Source organism: Camelus dromedarius, chromosome 13 (assembly GCF_036321535.1).
Source record: "Camelus dromedarius isolate mCamDro1 chromosome 13, mCamDro1.pat, whole genome shotgun sequence".
Lineage (NCBI taxonomy): Eukaryota > Metazoa > Chordata > Mammalia > Artiodactyla > Camelidae > Camelus > Camelus dromedarius.
Window position 1 is genome coordinate 63,925,854 of NC_087448.1, and position 23,898 is coordinate 63,949,751.

Below are 23,898 nucleotides of genomic sequence, written 5' to 3' on the forward strand. Positions count from 1 at the left end.
ATAATTGCAGCTTATTCCTTCAAAAAGCCAATACTTGCATTATTTAATTGCAATGGAAATCTCTCCAAAACGCATTACACACTTTTCTTTCTTGATGACTCATGAACCGCAGCTATTACAATGGGCTATAAAAAAAATACAACACATTCTCACGCGAAATGGTCCACATAACTCTATTATTTAGTTCGTATGAATGCTTTGGCCAATTTTTCTTTTTTCTCTGTTGCTGTCAGTTTTTGAGTTTGCTACTTCTCCGTGTGTCAGTGTAGCTACCTCTCTTCCACCTAACAGTAAGTAGTCTAGATGAATAGATAAATGGGGTTAGATTAAATAAATCATCTTTCAGGTCTGTTTCCTGAGTTCTTGTCTATGTTTTGGCTAGGTAAGGTTGTTGCGTAAGTACTTTTTAAAAATTTTGTCTTTTGATAAATTGAGTATTTCCATGCTGCTAAGTTAGGAAATTCCATCTCTTGAAGATAAAAGTCTTTCTGAGGATTGCATTTCACAAGGATCAGGGCATCACCGTTGCTCCAAGCTGGCCTCTTGGCTTGGATTTACGTGATGTCTCTGGCTCACTCTGCCTAACCTTAGGCATTCAGGATCCTGCCCAATTTGCCTCAGAGTTGAATAAGAAGACGGGTGAATAGGGTGTGACATCACTTTTGGAAGAAGTATATTATTGCTAATAGCCTAATGCCACTTTGTTCTAGCCTGCTAAGTAGTGTTATGGGGCCAGATAAATTTAGCAATGAGAATTTTCCGACTTGTTTCCATGACAGAGTCTGGGACGTTTTTAGCTCAGTTGAATTAAGTAAGGCCTATAGTAAAGGGACATTCTAGAATGGAATTTTCCTACTCAGATGCTGTATCATAACCACCTACTCATGGAATACAGAAAACAAAACTTTTAAAACTGATAAACTTCTTTGGAAAATTGGGCAGGGAGAAAAGTACTGTGGGTAGTTCATTTCCTTCTCTGCTGCAGCAGTCTGGAACCCACGGTCTCTTAGGGTCTGGCCCCAGTGCCAAGTGAAAAAGATAACGGAGAAAACAAATTGGAAAAAGACCTGGTACTCGCCTTGGGGAGCTCTTAGCGTGGTTCAGAGACAGGGCACACACAGCAAAAAGAACCGCAGTTTCCTGTAAACTCACAACCTCCCCCTTCCCGAGAGGAGGGCTGGGTGGCACAGAGAAGGGGCACATATGCTTTTCGGTAAAGCACTCTGAGGCTCACTTACTTAGCTTGGGCCAGCACTCCAATGACTTCAGCATACAGGTCGGCCACAATGTGCATATTGCCAGTGTTAGGACCAAGGTACCTAAATAAGATACAGTTAGATAATCAGGTCATCTGAAAAGAGCAGACTTGATTTAGCTTTAAGAACCCAACTTCTTCAAAATTCTAAGGTGAGAAATTACTTTACCCTTCTTTGTATTTAAAGTGCTTGAAAGCCAAGTTAATAACATCATGTATTAAGCTGTCTATTACAGGATGAAGTGGAATCTGGAAAAAAAAAAGATGACTCTTAATTTGGAAAGGAATATTAAAGATCAAATCAGTACTTCCAGTGACTATACATGGCCTTTAGCAATCAATAAATATAATTCATATGACCCAGTATGTGAAACTCATGAACAACTTAATAAACTTAGGCCTTAAAAAGTAAGTCATTTTTAGATAAATAAGTCTTATATAAAAGTAATAGTAAATTTATGACCTACCTGTTTCAAAACTTCTATTAACACTAAAGAAAAAATAAAGTCAATGGCGAGGTCCCGTCTTTCCATTAAATAATCTCGCTGCTGTTCATCACTGTAAAATTTAAAATACTAGCATTAAATGGCACGGAAAATATTCTCAGAGTGATATAATTCACCAAAAATCTAGGACCCATCCCCAGTGGACTGCAAACCAGTTCTGTGACAACAAGATTGCAATGGGAAATACATGCGAAAGTTATTCCTATGATCAGTGTGGTGCCGTGGACAAATACTGGATCCAAATATTTGACTCATGTTTTAAATTTTCAACAATGTCAATTTGAAATAGCTATTTGTGAGTCTACAACTTCATCTTACGGACTTTTCAAGGTACCTTTCAACCCAGGAATCCTACCACCTGTAAAATGAAAACAAACACGAGACAGGGCTGCCATGCTGGAGGCAGACACTGAAAGGATCTTGTGGAAAGAGCTCAACATTGGAGAGAAATAATATGATTACCAACCAGAGCAGGACTGCGGTGGGTGGAGAAAGGGATCAGCATTACTTCTCTTTTTCTCCCCTCGTCCCTTTCCTTGTGACCTTCTGTCACTTGAGACTGACAAGAGGAAGAAAGAAGTGGAGGGGTGGTGGAAGAGAGAAAGATTAGAAGGCAGATGGAGGTTAAGAGGGGCAAAGTGGAGCCATCTGAACTCATTCAAAAGTTAGGGAGCAGAATTCTCACCGGCAAGAGGACAGAAATGTGAGTTCAACGCCAGCCCCCTTCACTTCCTGCTTGTCTAACGTGCTGACTGAGGGCTAACTGGGAACTGAACAAATGAAGTGACTGCCGAGCTCCTTAGCACAGAACGGCGGCTGAGGGCACTGGTTTTAGCGTGGAACAGTCCTGGGTTAAAATTATGCCTCTTCCACTTACCAGTGATTTTTCCATCTATAAACTCGGACTAATAATGGTAATTCTAGTAAGGTCTGTTTGGGTATTAAGTAAGATAAAACATGTAAGTACTTAGTACAGTCTCCCAAACATACAACTGCTCAGTACTCATATATTAAATAAAACCAGTGAGACAGGAGGACAGGATTTGGATTTGTCAGGCAGACAATTTCAAAATAAGCCAAGACTTATGTTAAATAGGGAACGTTCTTTCTCTACAGTCAGAAAAGAGTGAGGAGAAAAAGGTGATATTTAAAAGATATAAAGAAGAACTCTGGAGGAGCTCCCCAGCCTTGAGCAAGTCAAGTAGGTGACAGAGCAGGTTAACAAAGGAAGCTGCAGCTTTAACTTTCAAGGGGAAATGTATGGACAGGGTAGGAGCTCATTCATTCAGGATCATTTACAAACGGTCCTGCCAGGAGGAAGAGCGGTGGACCAAATCATCCATCTGGAGTCCTTTGAAACCCACCAGAACTAGAAAGTGTTACTGCCAGATGGAGGAGGGGAGGGGAAAACATACGGAGCTGCATTAAAAAGAGGGTGTCCACAAGTCTGACCCAGGGTTACACCATGGTAGGGAAACAAGAAGCCTGAAGACCACAGGGAAGGAAAACTCTCAAACGTGACCAGCACAGTGGAGAGGAGGAAGCTAGTAAGGGTCTTCAAAAGAGGCCAGAGGACCTTGAGAAAGTAGCAAAAAAATTTTGGTAGAAAAAAAAAATTTAACTCCTGATTCTATTTTATTTAATAATGCTTTCAAATGAAAGTTAAGACATACATTTCCAATGATGAATTCAACTTTATTGCTGGTTTGAGGTCTAACTGCCAGGAGCCAGAGGCATCCGACAAATTTATTTGGCAGTCAAAATGTTGATACTATACTAATCTTAGAAATCATAACCCAAACACACATCCATCACATTTGACTGTTTTCAGTTGCTTATGCTTCTCCCTGAAGTTCCTCTTTTCTTGTTTCTAGTAACAGAAACTCCCTTTATTAACTACATCATATTCTAGAGACCCTCATTCTGTTGGCTTTGTCACAAACATTTCTCTCTTTCTTAGTTTAAACTTTAAAATGCCAACTAAGATGCAAGAGAGTTGGGTTTCCCTGTCCTGATTCTGTATCTAATCTCAACAATTACTCTCATATCCTGAAAAGAATCATTAATACAACCCCAAAACCTACTATTTTCAATGCATAAGAAATCAACTCATGAAAAACCTACTTTTAATAACTAAATTCTAACAAAACAGAGGAACAAAATTAAAACTTACTTAATTCAGCTCACTAAAACTGCCCCACTCCCCATCCCCAGAAAGCTTTAGTTACAGTTTTCATAAGCTGAATGTAATATGGGGGAAATAGTAAAGTGATCTCATTAATTTATTAATCATACCATCTGAACCACTTTCAGACACAGAATCAAAATTCTCCCTTTAAATCTGATACATTAAAAATCTATTTATGAGAGACTGCCAATTAGTATGGGGTGATAAAAATTATCATCCCCCCAATTTGAGGTGATAAAAATATTCCTGAATTAGACAGTGCTGATGGCTGTACTACTCTGTGAATATACTAAAAACACGGAATTACACACTTTAAAAGGAAGCATTTTATGGTATGTAAATTATAGCTCAATTTTTTAAAAAAGCTTTCAACTAAAAGTATTATTCAATATGAAAAAGTTATTAATCTCTCCCCCAAAGTGATAAGCAAATGGTTGAATCTTGCATAAACTCAAGCCTTTGTACATATTACAAAACGGAACTATAAGTTCACGTGATATGTAATTTGGTAAAATGACAGGTCTTCAATTTCAAAAGAAGTTTATATATTTTTAAGAAGTATTAGGGGTGTCAAGAAAAAGGACAGAGATAAAACACTCACAAGCAGTAGTTAATATCTGATTCTTCTAAGTGATTAACTTCAGTTTATTGTCTTTAAAAGCATAAAAAAGTATAATCAATTCATGTGGAGAAATCTGCTTTTAAAATAATCTGGTTTTTTAAAAAAAGTAAACATATTAAATTTTCTCATATTTGCTCCCTTGCTATAATAGGTTGATTTCAAGCATATGAAATTGTATGTATTTACCTAAAATTCTCGGGACACACCTGCATTGGACAGAATGAGAATTTGAAGTTTTATGGCTGCTGAACAGCTCCTGTAGCAGCAAGTCCCACTTGTCAAAATCACAAGAGAAGGGAACCACAGAACGAATAAACACAATTCTCAGCTGGAAGGGAAGTTAGAGTTGGGGTAATCTGACTTCCCTGCTTTGCTCATAAAGAGACTGAGGTAGCGAGAGGTGGTGAGTTGCCCAAAGTCAAGTGGCTGATCAGTGGCAGCACCAGGACCGGGCAATCGAGATTACAAATGTGAACCCAAACATCTAGGCCGTGTTGTGCAGGGCCTGCCACCGACCTTCTGCCTCTAGAAGCAGACTGGAGGAGAGAGGGCCCAGGAGAGAAGCAGGCAGAGGGCTACCTGGGGTCCCTTACACCTTGCCCTCACCGAGGTCAAAATAAGGCCGAGTGTGCACTTTCAACCTGTGGCAGCTGACAGTGACTAATATCCCAAATGTGCTGCCTGCCAGACAAGGGGGCCCCTGCAGCGTGTGCTTGTGTGTGAAGAGGCAGGAGGACCTAGATGCCTTGTAACTCCCACTTTGATTTGTTTCTTAAGAAAAAAGAAGGAAAAAAAGAAAGAAAAAAAAAAAAAAGAAGGAAAGAAGAAAGGAAGGAAAGGAAAAAAGAAAGAAAGACTATAATCCTCATAATCCTGACACAAAAGAAATGTACCTTTTGGATTTATTGCTTGTTCTTGGTCTGTATTCATGTGATTCATCCTCAATGCCATTTTGCCTTTTGTACCAGTCAAACAATGTCCGCAGAATAGAAGGCAGGCAGTACTCAGAAAGGGAGCTCATTGAGCTGATGACCTACAGGGAAAAACAGGCGAATAAAAAGCATGGGTGGCACCGCCAACTACTGAGAAATTTCATCTCACAATGAACTCCAAACCATACTCACTACAAAGTTTTCTTATTTATCACAGTCCTCTCCTTAAATATCTTTATTCGGACATTCCCAAGTGCCCGACTTTCTTACTGTTGACAGATGTTCCTGACAGAATAACAACTTTGTAGTTTAAGAAAGTTAGTTACTTTGACTCTCTTTCATTCTAAAAATCAGATGGAAACTGCATACAGGTTGTTCATGGACCATAAAGAAATTATTTTCCCACACCATCTAAGAAGTACAGTGCCTTGTACTTCTTAGAGCCTCAAAAATGCTTGTTATATAAACACATACATTAATTAATACACTTACATTAATCGCTTAGGTGAAATAAGCAGATCCATCCTCCAAACAAATAACCTATGTGATAATACAGTGTATGGTTTCCTACCAATAACCATTCATACAGTAATCTGAGGTCTGCCCCAAATTAGACTCAAGATACGAGTCAGCAGCAATAATTCACCCTGTGTTACATTAAAGGCAAACTTTCCCCCTTTTCTTTAAACAACAAATATGCTTTTGATAGATGAGTCATTCTAATTTCCTTACCTGGAAAGATTCCTGATCTTTTACTCATTATCACCAAAAAAATGAACCTCAATCCGTATCTCATACAATATGCAAAAATTAACTGAAAATAGATCACAGACTTAAGAGTAACACCTAAAACTATAAAATTTCTGAAGAAAACGTAGCAGAAAATCCTTGTGATTTGGGGGTAAGCAAGGATTTCTTAGGTATCAAACCAAAAGCAAAGTCCATGGTAATTCGATATACTGAAAATTATCAAAATTAAAAGCTTATTCTTTTAGAAAGATACTGTTAAAGTGATGAAAAGACAGATCACAGACTGGGAGAAAATATTTTCAAAACGCCTCTCTGATAAAGGTCTTATAATCAGAATATATAAAACTGCAATGAGATAGATTTTAATTGCTTAATTAACAAACAGTATCAGCAAATTATAACACCCAGTGCTGATGAAACAGTGATAAAATGGACATGTTCATACACTACAGATAAAAGAAAAACTTGGCGTAACATCTGGAAGGTAATTTGGAAATACATATCAAGAACCTAATAAAAATCACACTTCATAAGCCCACTCAGGAATTTATCTCAAGTACGTAATTAGAGATGAGTAAGAATGTTCAGGACAGCATTACCTATTATAGCAAAAAAAATGTAAACAAGTCAAATGTCCAGCTATATGTAAATGCCTTAAAACAAGGCAGAATTTGATATAGCCCATCTATGAAACCATTAAAAACCCTATTTCAAAAATATTGAATGATATGAAAATGTTCATGATACATTAAGTGAAAAAAAATGAAAGATTATTTAATTGGTATGATCCCAATTTGATACTCTAAGTAGGAATATATAGAAAATAAGACCACGAGGGAACACACTAACATATGAAAAGTGCATATTAAAATCAGGAGTTCTCTGGAGAGAGATCCCCAGATGGAGTGGGTAGGGAGGTGTTTAAGGGAAATGAAGGTAGGATTTTCCCTGGGCCTTTTCGAGAAAGGTCAGAAATTTGAAATCAGAGTCAAGAAAGAAACTAAGCAGGGAGCCTAAGCAGGAAATCATCTGGTAATGAAGGTGCAAAATAATTGTTTGTTAGAATGATTATATGATTAATTTAATGAAGGAACTGAAAGAAAAAATTATCTGACTGGTGTTGGGACTTTGGTATACCAGCATGGAGGGAAATAATGTTGCACATTTTAAGTTGGAACTAATTCTCTATAAAAGGTACTTCAAATGCCAGTCCAACAATTCTCAGTTTTCTTCTCTAGGAAATGGGACGCCCCTAAAGATTTCTGAATAGGATACTGAGCCCATAAAAATGGTGTCTGGGGAGGCTGAATCTAGCAGTGACGTGTAGGGGGGACCAGAAGGGTTTGCTAACAGGCGGTTTAGAGAACAGACACACAGAGGCTTGAATGGAATGAGGTTACCGTAACAGTTCCAGGCATGAGTGATCAGAGCCTGAGCTAGGGAGGTGGCAGAAGAAATGGAAAACCTTAGTTAACTTAAAATATTCCTGCAGTTAAGCAGGCGAGGCTTAACCTCCTTTTATAAAGCAGGAAACGAGAGCAATGAACGCTGAAGTGCTCCATGTCAACAGAATTTTCCATTGTCACCTTTATTTTTAATTTTTTAAGAACTGCTTTCTATTCTTTTTTTAATTCAATGTTTTAAAATTTTGTTACTTTTTGTTGGTGGTGATGGTTCTTTGGAGGAAGGAAGGTAATTAGGTTTATTTATTCATTTTTGATGGAGGTACTAGGGATTGAACCCAGGACCTCGTGCATGCTAAGCATGTGCTCTACCACTGAGCCACACCCTCCTCCCTCCATTGTTGCCTTTAAAATAAGCTCTAAGAGCGAACAAAACAACGACTGCTTTCTTCCTCAGATTCTTTTTCTTGGTAGTTCATTTCATGCTCTCTCTCTTACAGTTATGGTTAGATGTACATACACAAAATTGCACATTATCTTTAGTTATGGGTTAAAATAAGTTAAAAAATAAACAGACTGCTGCATTCAGCCTGCTCTGTGAACCTGCTCACTGTTATCAGGTTTTTGTAACTTAAAAACATCTAATTTTTTTTAAAGAGCCTTCTCTTCCATGCTATAACCTTCATAGCCACAAATTTTCCTGTTCTTCCCATGGATATAATAACAATAAATTTTTAGAGGAAAGCAAATAATTCTGGCAAGGTGGGTAAATTACTAGTTCTCTTTAAAGTTACCCTAGCCCCAGAAAGGATATTTCCTCAAACCACCATCAACTGAAATATTTTGAACTGGGAAATGAGGGGGGTTCCTCCTAGAGGGGAAAAGAGATCAGAATTCAGAGTCTCTGACCACGGGTTAATTCTGCCTTAATTATTGAATATATAATAAAATCCCAAAGCATCTACTACTGCATTCCAATAATTTAAAAATTCTTGTGGAAATCTAGATGAGACTTAAAGAAACACCATGACTAAATGTAATATGGTGTCCTAGACGGTATCCTGGAATAGAAAACTCTGTATCTTATCTGTGGGGTCATTTTTGTTTTGTTTCTGTTTTTTTTAAATTAAGTGTCTGGTTAAGCCCTTGTGATGAATATATTAAATAAATACATTTGGGGTGATTTTTAACCAAAAAAATTAGGGAAAAACAAATGAAATATAAATATAGAATTTAGTTCATAATAACATACTGATGTTGGTTTCTCAGTTACAACAAATGTACCATGGAAATACAAGATGTTAATAGGAAAAACTGGGTTCGCAGTATATTGACAACATTTTGTACTACTTTGCAACTTTTCTGCAAATCCAAAACTATTCTAAAATAAAAAGTGTTTTTCAAAGATACTTGTGAGGGCTGTTTACAAGCTCCTTTATTTACTACATACCCATAATGTATTAAACTTGTATTTGACTCCTAAACCTCTCAGGGTGGAGCATTCTCTACCAGAGCATTCAGCTACTTCACTTAGGTGTAACCCACATTCTCCACAGAGAATGTCAATGGTGTACTTCAAACCTCAGCTGTAATAATTTTTCTACCCGTTAGAAAGTCATCCTGAAGCCATTCTTGGTATTATATCTACTGGGCATACTTTCCACAGCAAATACACTGAGACCATCTTAGAAGAGATGAAAGGGCAGCATGGGGTGGATGTGCGTGTTTTTTCCATCTCTCTGTTACTGCCCTTTTGAGTACAGGCTTTCAGGAAGGAAGGGTGGAATTTGCAAAGACCTGGCCCTCAAAGCTCAGGAAGGGAGGAAGGTCTAGCTGGCTTCTTGGTTACTCAACTCCTTCATTTACGGGAAGCAGAGCCAATGGTGAGATGAATTCTAGCTCTGTACTGCTGTTGAAAGGGGCAGGCCCATTTACAAAGATGTTCTTGTTGCATTTAAATGATCATATTCTTCCATCACAGATGAGCTAGGTACTGGGCAGCTTGAGGAGATGAAGTGCACAGAATCACAGAACTATTTCATACTGGTGTTTTCTTTTGGAGGGGAGAGAGGGGAATACTAAATGTACTTTGTTAATGTTTTCTTAATGTTTATTTTGGAATTTTATATATAAATAGGCTAAAAGAGACTGTCCATTATGCTGTAGCTAAGACATTAATTTTTCATAAGCATTTTATTATACCTGCTGAATGCAAAGAAGGAAACTTCACACATAAATATTTGAACACTCAGTGGAGTCCTTCCATAGTTTATAGTAATAAGGCTGACTTGTCATGAGTGGTGCATTAACGAGTACTTTTAAAGTAACTTCATTGATAGTTTAATTTCTCAAACTAGTTCAGGTGGCCAAGCAGCTGGGGGCCAGGGTACTCTCTATTTAATACCACAGAATACTGATCTATTAAACCAACTTAGATGCAATTTTTTTTACTTGATCAGTTATCATATTATTGCTAGATTATAGCATTTGATGAGTGATGACAGACACTAAAGGCTTAAGCATAATTTATTATAAAAGCTTAAAATTATAAAAATCTACATGTTAAATATACTTTCTTACAAATTAGGAAAAGACCTTCATTGTCTGAGTTTAGCATCCTGGTCCATTTTATTGAACTCACTGTTCCACTGGAGAATAATTTAAGAAACACTGACTAACCCTAATGTAAGTCCAATGCCAGCTAATTGGTTTTTACTCTTAATTGCTTATATTTTTCATTTATACATTTTAAATAGATTGTCATTGAATTCTAGCATCAGAATCAATGTTGAACCACTAGAATTTCATCTGCCTCCTTTGCAGGAGAATTATTACTACCCAAGATGGTAAAAAGTAATTTTAGTTCTATTATAGATTTATAATAGATTTATTTTACAATGTGTTTCCTGCTTATAGACGGCATTTTTAATATATTAAGAAACTAAGATGTCACAAAAGGATATAAACATAACATTTAGAAGAAAACCCATAAAGAAGTTAATTTAATGTTTGAGCAAATTATCTGGAATTTATGGAGCTCTGACCAATATAGAATAGATCACACTGAATTGCAAATAGCCGCAACTTGAAGTAACATTCTCAGAACATCATGTCTAATGACTGGTCCTTCACAAGCTGCATTTTCATAATTTCATTAGTGTATTGGGAAGATCAGGTGGTTTGGGGGTGAAGTTACAGCTCTGCCTTTTATTGACTGTATGAGTTTGGCCATGTTTGAAGCACTGTATTTCCAGCTATAAAATAGGACTTAAGAATACTTACCTCACTGGGCTTCTATGGAGACTAAATGAGACACCACAGACTGTGAAGCACATAACAGACCTTCAGAAAGGTCTGTTTCTTTTTTCCCTCTTCCATTTCCAAATATTGAAACTCAAGCACAGACATAAAACACTTTGACTCTGATAAGATCATAGGCTAAATTAATGACAGAACAAATGACAGAAGCTGATGACAGATTTTACTTATCAGAGCTGATAAATATTGCTCTTAGGTATACAGTTGATCCTTGGTATCCACAAACTCAACCAACCATAGATCAAAAATACTCAGAAAAAAAAGTTTCAGAAATTCCAAATACAAAAAAGAAATTTCAGAAGTTCCAAATTCAAGCCAAACTTGAACTTGTCGCTCTCTGGCAACAATTTGCATAGTGTTAACTAACTATTTAGATAGCACTTACATTATACTAGGTATTATAAGTATCTAAGGATGATTTAAAGTACACAGGAGGATGTGTAGGTTATATGCAAATGCTATGCCATCTTTATATAAGGGACTTCAGCATCCACAGATTTTGGTATCCAGGTAGGTCGGAGGACCTGGAACAAACGTCCTGTGGACACCAAGGACAACTGCCGTGTCCACACTATCTCTCATCCAAGGACAAACTATCTAGGGCACCACTGGAACCCTTGCAGCTTAGTTTGTGGTCCCATGCTTTTCTGGCTCCAGCAGATGTAAACACAGTGCTTTCCAAATGCTTTCTGTGGAGGTCCCTGAGCAATGCCTGTCTACATCAGCTCTGTAAGGGACAGGGAGCAACGCTGGACTCTGAGTTGATTGCAGGCACAGCTCACTCTAAAGCAAATGGGAAAGGACTGAGATAGTAACCATTCTAGAACCACAATCAATCAGTTGAAAAAAAACAAATTCTTAAGTCCCAACTCATGAGGTTCTCAGAACCTCAACCATCCTGAAGAAGGTGTTGAGCTCAAAAGTAAGTGAAGGATGAATGCATACACACACATGAATAAACACACCAAACAAAAACAAACACACAGATACCAAGAACAGAGTATTGGTTACCAGAGGAGAGGAGGTGGCCGGGAGAGCAAAATGGAGTAAAGAGGGCCAGCTGAACAGGGATGGATGGAAACTAAACCTTTCATGGTGAGCACCCTGTAATGTACACAGATGCCAAACATAATACTGTACGCAGGAAATTTATATAGTGTTATAAGCCACTTTATAACAGAAGAATGGACACAGCCCTTGGCAGAAAGGCACAACCTTAAGCTCTTGTATTTCATGCAGAAGAGGGTTCCGGAAAACATATACAGCCCTCGTTTGACCCTGCTCTGCCCTCTCTCACCCACTGACCGGTCCTCCTTTGGGCCGGGTTCTCCATCAGCCACGTACTGGTGATGCTTCCTCTTCCTGCCTCTCTTGTTCATCCCTGAAACCTGATTTCTGCTCTTGTCACAGTGCTGACACGTTTATGTGAAAGATCAGAAAGGACAAACCCACGGGCAACCAATGGCCTCTTTGCAGTCATTTCCCCTGAGTTCTCCTGAGCACGTGACACGAGTTATCAGGTTCTCCTGGAAATGCTTTCCTCCTCGGGGTGGCTACTTAAGCAACGCCCAAGTATAGGAAGACAATCCGCCTGCGGAAACAAGGGGCTGGATTCTAATTCAGGTTGTTCTAGCACAAGCTCCTCTGGGGAGTAATCCTACTTTACGACGCAAACAGGAAGTGACTTCCACTCACTCTATGAGACTGCTTTAAGAAACAAAGTTGGAGCAGTACTTCAATCAGAAGAACACCATGTGGTGTGCCGTTGCTTGTATCCTTTCACTCACTGCATGTTTATGTCATCATCAGATTTAAGCAAAGGTTTAAAAGCCACGGCAGAGAAAATCTACAAGAAGCATAAGTAGCTGGAAGGTATGTGAAATAATAAAGGTTCAGTTATTACTTTATTCAACAGCCAGAATTTTCATCTGTGTGGAAATGTATCTAGTGATTGTCACTAACACATCCTCTTCCAGGTAAGGGCTACACACTCCCTCAAGTGAGGGTTATTCTCGAGTGGTATTTTTCACTTTTCAAAATAGGTTAACTTGATACCTGAGCTGCATTTGATCACCATCTACCCAGGTCCACACTCATTACAGGTTAGCTGTTGTTTCATTGGAAAATCCGAAATAAAATGCCTTGGCCTTTGTATTTGATAACAGAAGAAAGTCACTTGAAGTTAAAACGGTGAGCTTGCAGGGCCCTAAACTCCCAGGGTGCTCTGCACAGATCACAGACAGGGAGCTCATCACTGGCACCCACCTGAGGCCTGGCCTGACGCTGGTGACGACCAGCCACTACAGCTTAGCTGTGAAAGTGAGTCTCTTAAACTATTTAACATTAATCTGTCAATAGGAAAATGTATTCCATACTGCAATGAGCAGCCAAAAGGCCTTCTCAATGCCAGCTTCCAATGAGCTCCTAACTGCTAACCTCTCATCCTTCAGTGAGGGCCCCTGCACAGGCTGCCATCACGAGCCCACCCCTGCCCTGGAAAGCTGCATCTTCCTAGGATCCCCTCACTTTTTTGGCCACCCTTTTTCTGGGCATTCTTTTGTGGATCCCACTTTCTGATCCTAAATGAACTATGTTACCTAATGATAAGCTTCCCCCACCTCCTCTACCTTTCTCATCTTGCGGTGTTTGTTGGGTCTCCATGTAAACGAATGAGCCCGTTAGTTCTCAGACATCTACCCGCACTGAAAATTCACTCCATGTAAAACCGATTTACAGTCTCTCCCCAAGCACAGCATTCCTCTGAAGAACTTCCTATGTACAGAAAACAGCCCAGACTCAGTGTGGCTTCCACAGTCACTGGAGCAATGGGCTCCAGCCACTTGCCCACCTCCACCCTAGGCCCCTCCCTAGCACTCTGCTCTTCTCATCTTCAGCTTCTTTGTTCACATGGCTCTTCCTGTGACATAACCACCTACCTTTCAAGTATCCGTAACCGCTCCTTTACCTGAGTTCCCATAGCACTTGAACTGTACTTTCTTACAGTATTTACATTATACTATTACTTGTTTAGGTATCTGTCTTCCTCCTGGGATTGAGAATTCCTTGAAGGCAGGAACTGTCTTACTGCTTTGTAACCCCGGCACCTCGCACAGATCCTGGCATGCTCCAGGCGCTCGGTGCTTGTTAAATTCAACAGCAATGGCTCCCAATCATGGTTGAAAACTACAGTTACCTTTTGTTTTTCCTTCTCTCAATCAATATTGATTCTACTTATACAATGTTGCTTATCATCGTTCTTTCCTTCTAGTCCCACTGTCTCTGTTTTAGTTCTGGCCTCTTTTAGCCTCAAATCTTTATCAACACCCCAATTCCCAAAATGCCTCCAAACTTCAAGGATCTCTCCATTCACAAACACTGTTTCCTCAGGGTTTAGCTTTGATACTGATACATAGACAGTAAGGCCCCACCCATCAGCATTAAGGTCTTCCTTAATGTTCCCTTCCTACCTGGAATGCAGGGACCACGTTCTTACGTCTCTTTGTCCCACACAGGACTTTGTGAGTATGTGCACACACACACACTCACTTAATAAATGTTTGCTAAAATAAGGAACTTTACTACCAGGACAATTTTTCATTTACTTTCTAAGAACTGAGAGTTAATTTAGGCATTTAAAATAAATCAGTGGCAGTATGCATTTTCAAAATGCTATTGGAAATCTCACCCACTAGCAGGAACTGGGAACCCTCCCTGGCTCCCCAGTATAGGACAAAGCTTGCTCTCCTAGGCTTGGCCCATGCCTGGTTCTTCCGCTGTGTGCTTCCTCACTAGTCTGAGGTTAAAACTGATCTGAATACATCTTTCTTCTTTGTCCCTCTCACTAGACTGGGGGCCTCTCCAGGGAAGGTGTGTTTCTTTCATGTTTATTTCCACAAGCTGGTGTAATTGGCACAAGGCTGCCACACAGGAAGTACTTGTATGAATGGGTGGAACTCACATTCATCAAATTTATAAAAAGTGAAATTCTGGGAAAGAGAGTACAGATTAGCTCTCCAATATATAAAGCAGTCATGAGTATCATTTTTCTCTAATACTGAGGGTAAAAATATTAATCCTGTACAAACATCTTGTCATTTATGAAGCAACGGAGCCTTTTTTCCAGGTCCACTTTATACAGGATTAGAGTGTAATTAGGTTAAATTAAGAGATATTGCACTAGTAGTTAATTAAATAGAAAAGAAATAGAAAACTTAAGGAAATATCAAGTTTTAACTTTTAAGTGTGTATGTTCTTAAATTCAAACTAGAATATTAAATTCTAGGAGATTTCTATAGTGGAAAAAAGAGGTACAGAACTGTACATGGTCCTCTTTATTGGGAATTTTGGCAAAAACAGGATCTGTAATATTTAGTAGAGACAGGTAATACTCAACAGCCACTCTTCTCTTCTTCTTTAACTATAAAATATTTCATTTTTAAATGAATACCTGGTTGCCCAAAATAAAATTTCCTAATCTTTCTTATAGGTATATGTGGCTGTGTGAACAGACATCAGCAGAAGTGGTATGTGCAATGTTAGGATGTTCTGGTTTTTGTTTATTTTTTAATATAAATTCTTTTTCCATTTCCCCTTCCTGCTGCCTGGAATACAGATGTAATGGCTGAGCTCCACAAGCCAAACTGGACCATGAGGTGACCTTGGGAATGGAAACCATATACAACATACAGAGATCCTGGACTAATTGTACTTCTTCAACGTGACAGAGAAATAAACTTCCACCTTTGTTCAAAATACTGTTATTTTACATGCCATCTGCAGCCAAACCTAATCTTAACTGATACCTGTTGAAAGCTCCCTTCTAAACTCTCACCAACTTAGTTTTTAGAAATATGAGCATGTTACAGAGTGAAAAGCACAGACTTCATAGTCAGAACATATGGATTCCAGTCCTTTGAGGCTTCAGTCACATAATACTGGGCAACCTCTCCAGGGCTCGTTGCCATTAACTGTAACACAGAAATGACCGTGTGATGATACCTTCTCCCTGGGCTTGTTTGAAGGGTTGAGTGATGTCAGGTAAAGAATACGTGAGAAGGGGCTTGGTAAATTCTAAAGTATTACTTAGTTTTTATTATTTTATTTTTGCTTCTATTTCTAACAGGAGCAAAATGAATCATGAGCTTGTTGAGTGGAGGAGTTAACAGGGCCACCCCAAGATCAGGCAGAAAGTTTATAAGCCCAGCTCTCTTTAGCCCATCATTAATGCCAGTGATATTTAAAAGGGATAAACTGATAAAAAAAAAATTCTTCAAACAGTGACCAGTTGTTGCTGTCCAGAGGGTGTACTTAGCAGAGTGCCTATCCCATGGTAAGTACTAAATGTTACTTCTGCTGTTACTACTGCTCCCGTGATTAATGCAGTGGAGTGTACAGTCCCAGCATGGAGTCACCAGCTGCTTCTCCTACAGACAGACCCTTGTATGAATCCACATTAACATCCTCTGGCTTGAAATGAGAGCAAGGGGAATTACAGAATTTGGTTGTTTGATATCAAAACACTAAGAGAGCTCAATACATTCACAGCCTTGCCAATAGAACCACAATTCTCATAATTTGCAGTTGAAAACAGTGGACAGGAGACAGACTGTAGGTTGCCTTCTTTCACGGTTCATGTGTAAATTTATGATTTTACAATCAAAGGATAATCTTATGTGCCTTATTTGAAAGTTCTCAGTGACCATCTCACTACTGGTTCACTCCTAAAGTGTCTTTAATGCGCAGAGACGTGTTACAAGCAGTGCTTCTCACCCATCAGTGTGTATGTGTGTGTATGGTAGGGAGGGTCACCTGTGGAGCTCACTACGTTGCAGAATCTGACTCAGTAGGTCTGGGGCAGGACAGAGATTCTGCGTTTCAACATTTTGAGAGGGAAAGTTAAAAGTATTATAGCTAATTAAGTGATAAAGTTAGGATTTAAACCTGGGTCTGTCCAATTCTTAAGTCTCTCTCTCCCACAATGCTGAAGTGCAGAATCAGAATGCTGAAAAATAAATGAGAAACTGTTTAAGCCAAATGATTTGGGCTAACTATTATCTGCAATGTTAAAATGTAAAAGCACTATTTTCCCAGAGAAAAAGGAAGTACATTAAGCTGGAGAGAAAAAAAAACCCACAATTTTTTTTTTTTTTGAGGAAAGGACGTGATAATCTAACAGGACAGAGATTAAAAATACAAAATAGAGTGAAAAATCATGGGAACGGATGATAAATATTTACATTCTTAAAGAGAACAGAAAGAGCCACACTTGCCACATTTCCAAAATAATGACTCCAAATATTCACCCCAGGTCCCTGACCTCCCAAGCAGAACCAGGGGACAGCAACTAAGGAGAACCTGACGAGAGAACACAGCTCCACGACCGACAGACAAAGCCTATACTCCAACTCACCAGCGTTCCAGAAACCAGCCAGCTCTGCCAGCAACAGGGTGTAAACCCAGAGCCACACCAGCCTCCCAAGACCAGACATGAGCACGAACCTGTGAGGGCTCCCTTCGTGAACAGCTTATAAAATAGAAAATGGAGGATTCTGTCTCTATAGTCAGTCCTTACATTTTTGGATTGAACCAGTCTGGACTGTAACAGCCACAGAATCTTCCTCTTGATTCCACATTAAAGGCAATTTCAAAGCTCTGCAGAAAACCTACTCTCCGTGTGTTCTCTGTAAAACAATTTAAAAGCCCACTGTATTGGGTCAGGCCGTGGTGCATCCAGCGGTAATGTCTCTGTTGCTGGCACTGAATGAGGTTTTTAAAGAACATGCCATCCTCCTTGTCATTAACCACAGAAGTTTAGGAAGCACTGCAAACACATCTCCAGCCTCCTCTGATGTCCTGTTATCCACCATCCTACGCACATCTGAACCCCTCCTGAAGTGACTGAGGCCCTGGTTTCCTGTGTCTATTACCTGCCGTACAGAGTTGGAGGTCCTTTTACTAGTCCTGATCTATTTTCAAAGGACTTTCTTTGTACTTATCCCCTGTCTTAACTTGTTTTGTTCATGTATCACTTTCTCTCTTAGAATCTAAGTTTCTACATTGTCTTATAATTATTGCTTAGGTAGTTTCTGTCTCACAGGAGTGTGACTTCTTGAAGGGCTAAAATTTGTCTTAGATTTTAAATCACCAGTGCCGAGGGCTGTGCCAAGCAAATAGTTGGTGTTCAACACACCGTTGGATGAGAATGTAAGTCAGCAAGCTCTAGTGCGGAGATTTACTCATCATATAGTACCTCTGATTCAGAAGAATCTCAGTAAGGTTTTGAATAGAAGTTCCTTTAACTTTTCTCAGCTCTTTTAATTCTGCTATACAAAGATTCAAGAAACAACCAACTGAGGGCCTGCTCATTATTGCAACACTTTTCAGTTCTCTCCAGTTGGAACCAATAGACATTTACTGAATGTCTACTGTAAGCTGTAACTGTAAAAGCTCCAGGACACAGTTCCTAAGATGACCCTCCCATATGCTCGCTGGGGAAGTTCATCAACACACCATTGTGAGCATTCAGCCCTTGCCTTTTGTATGCCCTGAAATAGGTTAAGAACCAGTATGTAACATACACGATATATTACGTACTTGATCAAACTGAGGGTCTTCTCCACGTTGCAGAGATTTTGTCAATGGCTTTTCCTAGAAAGAAAAAGAATATATACCAGAAAAATTACTAGAGGCTCTTAAATATTACAAAAGAAATCCCATTATTGTTTCAATTTTTGGCAGCTGTTTCTCCCTTTATAGGAAGAAGAGATGCCAGTTTTCAAAAGAGTGAGAAACTCTTTCTCATTATCCAAACCTTAAAGTATAGTGTTTGATCATTACCACCAAGAGTCTTGCTATTCATCCTAACATATATCTCTTTGACTAAGACATTAAAAATCTTTTGCTGTAAGTGGTCCCGTGTTTTCAATGGAAACCACATAATAAAAACTAGGGAATAGGTTTGAAAAATTTTAGTACCTATGTTGCGACTTGACAGATAATAAAAAGTTGAAAGCAATACACTATTCCAAGTCCCTAGATTTAGAAACAAAGTAAGGCCTAATTATTAGACTGGCATTGAGGGACCACCTACCAATCATATACTTACTAGGTGTAACTGGTGAATTTTGAGCATGTTATTTTGACTTTCAACACATCCAAAGCTGCAAAACTAATGTGGGTAGTGACAAAGGTATACAGAGATAAATTTTCCTAATTGTTATGTCTTTGTTTCCATTAGGAAGCCTTAACTGACCTTTCAGGAAGGCATTTTATAGCTATTTATCCTTACCTGTATCTTTTTCTTTTTGGTATGGAAGTTAATACTGGCCCAAATTTGATTTAGGATTAAAAACCATGCAAAAGTTATGTATCAAAAAAATAATGTTTTACTTTAGCCAATGTAGATGTCCTAGAAAGATTCCATTTACACTTTGCTGATCACGTAGATCCTTTCCCCGCCTCACTTCTCCAATCTTCTCCTCCATGGAAAAGATACTGCAAACCTGATGTGAGCCCCACCCCCACCCCACAGAGTCTTTATTCTTCAAGAGATGGGCTCAGTCTGGGTATCTGAAGCTTTACCAAGAACCATATCAATTAACTGCTCTGTCTCATTTGCAAATACACAGCTTCAAAATGCAAATTCATCTAAGATAAAGAGAACAACGAATTCTTAAGTATCTGTCATTTAAAACCGTACATTACAACATAGCTAATACCATGACTTCAACGATACTTTTAAATGGCTTTGTACTATAATAGCAACAATACTTGTTTTATATACATTAGGAAAATGAGGATAATCTATACGGGAGACTGTAATGTATTCAGTCCGAAGATACTGGCTGGTACTGGTGCTGATCTGTACACCCGGGCAAACACTCAGCAGTTCAGACCTTGGGAACCTGCAATCCTTCTTTCATCCTAAAAGATGGGATCCTGTCACAGTGGGGGAAGCAAGATGACTGTGTCCACCCATGTCCTGGAACAACCCATGCCTAAAAGTCATTTTTTCCCACTACTAATTGGGTGGGAATTCTGATAATTGTGGTATTTTATGCTTACACACATTTGCATGCATATGAAGAAAATAACCTACTGCAAGTCTCACTTTCTCAAGCAGGTGAAGTTGATACAGTAAGTTGTTGCTGTACTCAAAAGTCAAATCCATCAGCCAATTACTTGAGGTCCCTGCCTTGATAAAACAACATAACTTTACAGTAAGTTCTCCTGAACTATTTTTACACAAATATGCTGTCTTAATCATATTCTTTGAAGGCTTAGTTTCACTGTCACTTCCAAGATTAAGCCAGTCCCCACTTTTCCCAGGCAGAGTCATCTGTCTGTTGTCACATGGCACTTTGTTTGCATCTATTCTTGTCAGCATTTCCACTGTGTTGTAACTGGTCTGTCTCCCCACACTCCTAGTACAGAATTGAAACTTATTATCAGGCTTTACTAACTGAATAAATCCCTCTGCATTTGGAAAAACAGCTTTGGGCACAGAGAATCAAGTTCACATTTTAACATTCCCAAGATTATCTTTGCATCCACATAGATTTCATCAGTGTCAGGAGGCTAAAGAGTAGACCTGGGGAAGAGAGTTATCACACTGGCTAAAAAGGAAAGAGAAAAGGAAGGAAGGACGGGTGGGAGGGAGGGAGAATGGAAGAGGAGAGACAAACTTGCTGGAGCTCAGAAGAGCCATCTGAGCGCAGGGCAAAGACGAACAAGGCTCGTGCCCACCTGAGAAAAGAACTGTAGAGGCGTGGTTCTGCTTGAGGTTCTCCTGGAAAGATTGGCGCACAGAATCTAAGGTCTGCAAGAATCCAAGGTCTGTGCATTCAAGACATCATGGTTCTCAAAGAGCATTAAATGAGCAGTAAAATGAAATGGACACAGAATAAACAATGGGTACTTAAAGAACAAGTAGAAACAGCCTGTGATGGAGGAGCCTGAAAATAATGGCCTCATTTGTCCAATAAGAACAGTGTGCTGTGTATACTTTAAATGTCTTTGTTCTATGTTTTAGTACAAATTTACTTACTTACTAAAGGTTCTTTAATCAAATTGAATGTTATGTTTGTTTTTCAAAAATTATTTAAAAAAAACAAAACTTTGGGGTGATGGATCCCTGAAAATTCTTAGTGGTCCAAAGCTGGGAGACCTTCACCTGTGACTCGACCAGAAGCTCCAGCTCACCAGGTTACAGTGAACAGAAGAGATGGGCAAACCAAAAACATCAGGAGACTTGGCACTGAATACCAGAGGTTGCTAATAGCACAAAGAGGACAAAATAGACGTTCAGTCCCTCCTGGTGGAAGAAAACAGTATGAAACAGTCTTGACAAAAACAAACAAACAAACAAACAAAACCTGAATCTAGCCAAGCCTTAAGATGTCATTTCCAATTTTCAGGATATACAGGAATGAGGCAGGAGTAAGAGGAATATGTTACACCGAAGCCACAGGGATGCAACCAGTAAGACCCAGACTGAAGAAAACTGAAAAGAAAGATGTTCCTTCAGTAAATAAGCTCCAAGGAGGAAAAAAAAAGAGAAGTTGAGGTGGATCCTACTGATTTTTTTAAGGCTACTGCACCTTGTGGATCTTACCTGAATCCTGATTCACATAATCTGTTTAGAGAAAGTCTGACATTCATGAGACCATTGGTGATTTGAATACTTATTAGACATTAGATGACGTTATAGGACTATTTTGATTTCTTAGGTGTGGGAATGGTCTTGTTTAAAAAAGACACAAATGAACTTATTTACAGAATAGAAACAGACTCAAAGACATAGAAAACAAAACTGTGGTTACCGGGAGGGAAGGGATAAATTGGGAGTTTGAGATTTGTAGATACTAACTACTGTATATAAAATAGATAAACACTAAGTTCATACTGTACAGCACAGGGAACTCTATTCAATATCTTGTAGTAACCTATAATGAAAAAGGTATGAAAAAGAATATACATATGTATATGTATCACTAAAACATTATGCTGTACACCAGAAATTGATACAACATTGCAAACTGATTATACAACCAAAAAATTTTAAATTTTTTTAAATTAAAAAAAAAGAATCTTCATCTTTTAGAGATACATACTGAAACATTTAGAGATGAAATGATATGGTTTCTAGCACTTGTTTCCAATGATATTGGGGAGAGGGCGTTTGTAACAAACTGGCCATGAGTTGATAACTGCTGAACATGATGAAAGTGTTCATCACCCAGTCTTCCCACTTTAGTATATGTTTGAAATTCTCCATAAAAACAAACAAAAACTAAAAACAGTCTGAGAACCATGATATATCACTTCTCTCATCATTAAAAACATTTGTTTTTATCATGTCTCACTTTTCAGGATAGAGTAAGTCACTTAAAACTGATTTCAAGAGCACTGATCCAACTTGATCTTGGCCAAATGGAGTTGCAGAAGGAGCCCACCGTCCGTCTCCCCCTATTTGCAGGCAGGATCTGGGTGGCTAACACCCTGCCTGCGGTGTGGGAAGCAAGCTGACCTTCTCAGCCCACACTGTGGGCTGTTCTTTGAGTTTGCTTCCCCTGAATCAAAGAGCACTGCTGTCCCAACCCATTCAACAGGGATTTTCTCCTGTCGGGAAGAAACCTGTAGGGGTTTCAAGTGTTTCCACAGGAAAAGAGAAAGGTCCCTGTTTGTGCTTCTCACACCTTGGGACGTTCCAAACTCTCCCTCCCTCCCTTAGGAAAATACAAACACTAAAAGCTCTTTGTGCCCAGAAAAAGGCCACTGACGTTGACCTCAATTTCCAAACAATTTCAGCGCATACCAGCTACATTTTCACTTCATAATCTCTTCTCACTGGGCCTCTCTGTCATCCATAAGAGTAGAGACGGCCATACACGACAGGACTCGGCAGTTAGGCAGGTCCAGGGAAAGTCCTGTGTATCAAAAGGTGTTTTATTTGTGGGATACAAGGGGCTCATTTAATAAATCACTTTCTACTTCTGAGTTTTTAGTGGCCTAAAAATATCCCCAGTGCGCTCCCCATAGGCTGGACTTCACTAATCTCAAATGATCCCAATGATTACTGCCCTCAGAGAGATTTCAATGAATGCGGCACCCAGCAATGTCACTAGAGTTAACATGAGCTTATCCGATTTGTTAAATATGTCACCAACCTTGCTGATGAAGGTGCTATTTTAATGTCTTTTAATTATTAGATAATAGTTGGACACAGTAGTTCAGCTGTGGGATCTGAGAGATGTGACTTTGACTCCTATGTCCCTTATTGGATCCTACTTAACCTCTCTAAGCTTCAGTTCACTTTTAGGTGACATAAGGATATATAATGCCAACCTCCCTCATTGAACTGGAAGATGAATGACACCGATAACCCAATCATTGATAAATCATTACTACTATTTAAATTCCTTTTCATAACATTATTATTCAAGTTAGATAGGATTAAAATGTGTAACCTCCTTCATAATGCTCAGGAGCTGAAACTTAATTCCACCTCTTTCTGGGGGCAACACACGCTCCCACTAATGTTAAAGCAAGCTTTAATTTTAGCTTCCTGGAAACTTCCAAGTGTAACTAGAAAGCTGTATTAAAGAAAGTAAGGGGAAAAAACATAAAGAATAATTGTCCCTCTTTCTTAAAACAAATCTCACATTATTACAATGACTTTATTTCTTAATATGTAATTTAGAGGAAACCTTTTAAGTTAATGGTCGGATGCTACAAAATAAATAACCAACTTTGAAAAAAAAAAAAAACCACCAAACTTCTCAAGTCTTGAAACTACAGTGTTTTTGATTATAGGAACATGTTATGCATCACTGACTCAGGATTCTGATATCATTAGCAGTGAAATTTTATAAGACAAATGTATTATAGTAATTAACAACAACTTTTCAGAACTGAACTTCTGCA

At 38.8% G+C, this 23,898-nt stretch overlaps 1 protein-coding gene across 5 annotated transcripts in view; it reads right to left on the reverse strand.

Annotated features, from left to right (window-relative positions):
- FRY (FRY microtubule binding protein) overlaps positions 1-23,898 on the reverse strand; it is a 361,507-nt gene that overhangs the window by 133,652 nt on the left and 203,957 nt on the right. For all 5 annotated transcript variants that reach the window (XM_064493224.1, XM_064493223.1, XM_010994182.3 and 2 more), the window contains 5 exons: positions 18,568-18,621; positions 5,465-5,604; positions 1,723-1,813; positions 1,425-1,504; positions 1,239-1,319 (listed from right to left, as the gene is read on the reverse strand). In XM_064493224.1, the coding sequence (XP_064349294.1) occupies positions 1,239-1,319; positions 1,425-1,504; positions 1,723-1,813; positions 5,465-5,604; positions 18,568-18,621 (446 nt within the window). The remainder of the gene's footprint in view (positions 1-1,238; positions 1,320-1,424; positions 1,505-1,722; positions 1,814-5,464; positions 5,605-18,567; positions 18,622-23,898) is intronic.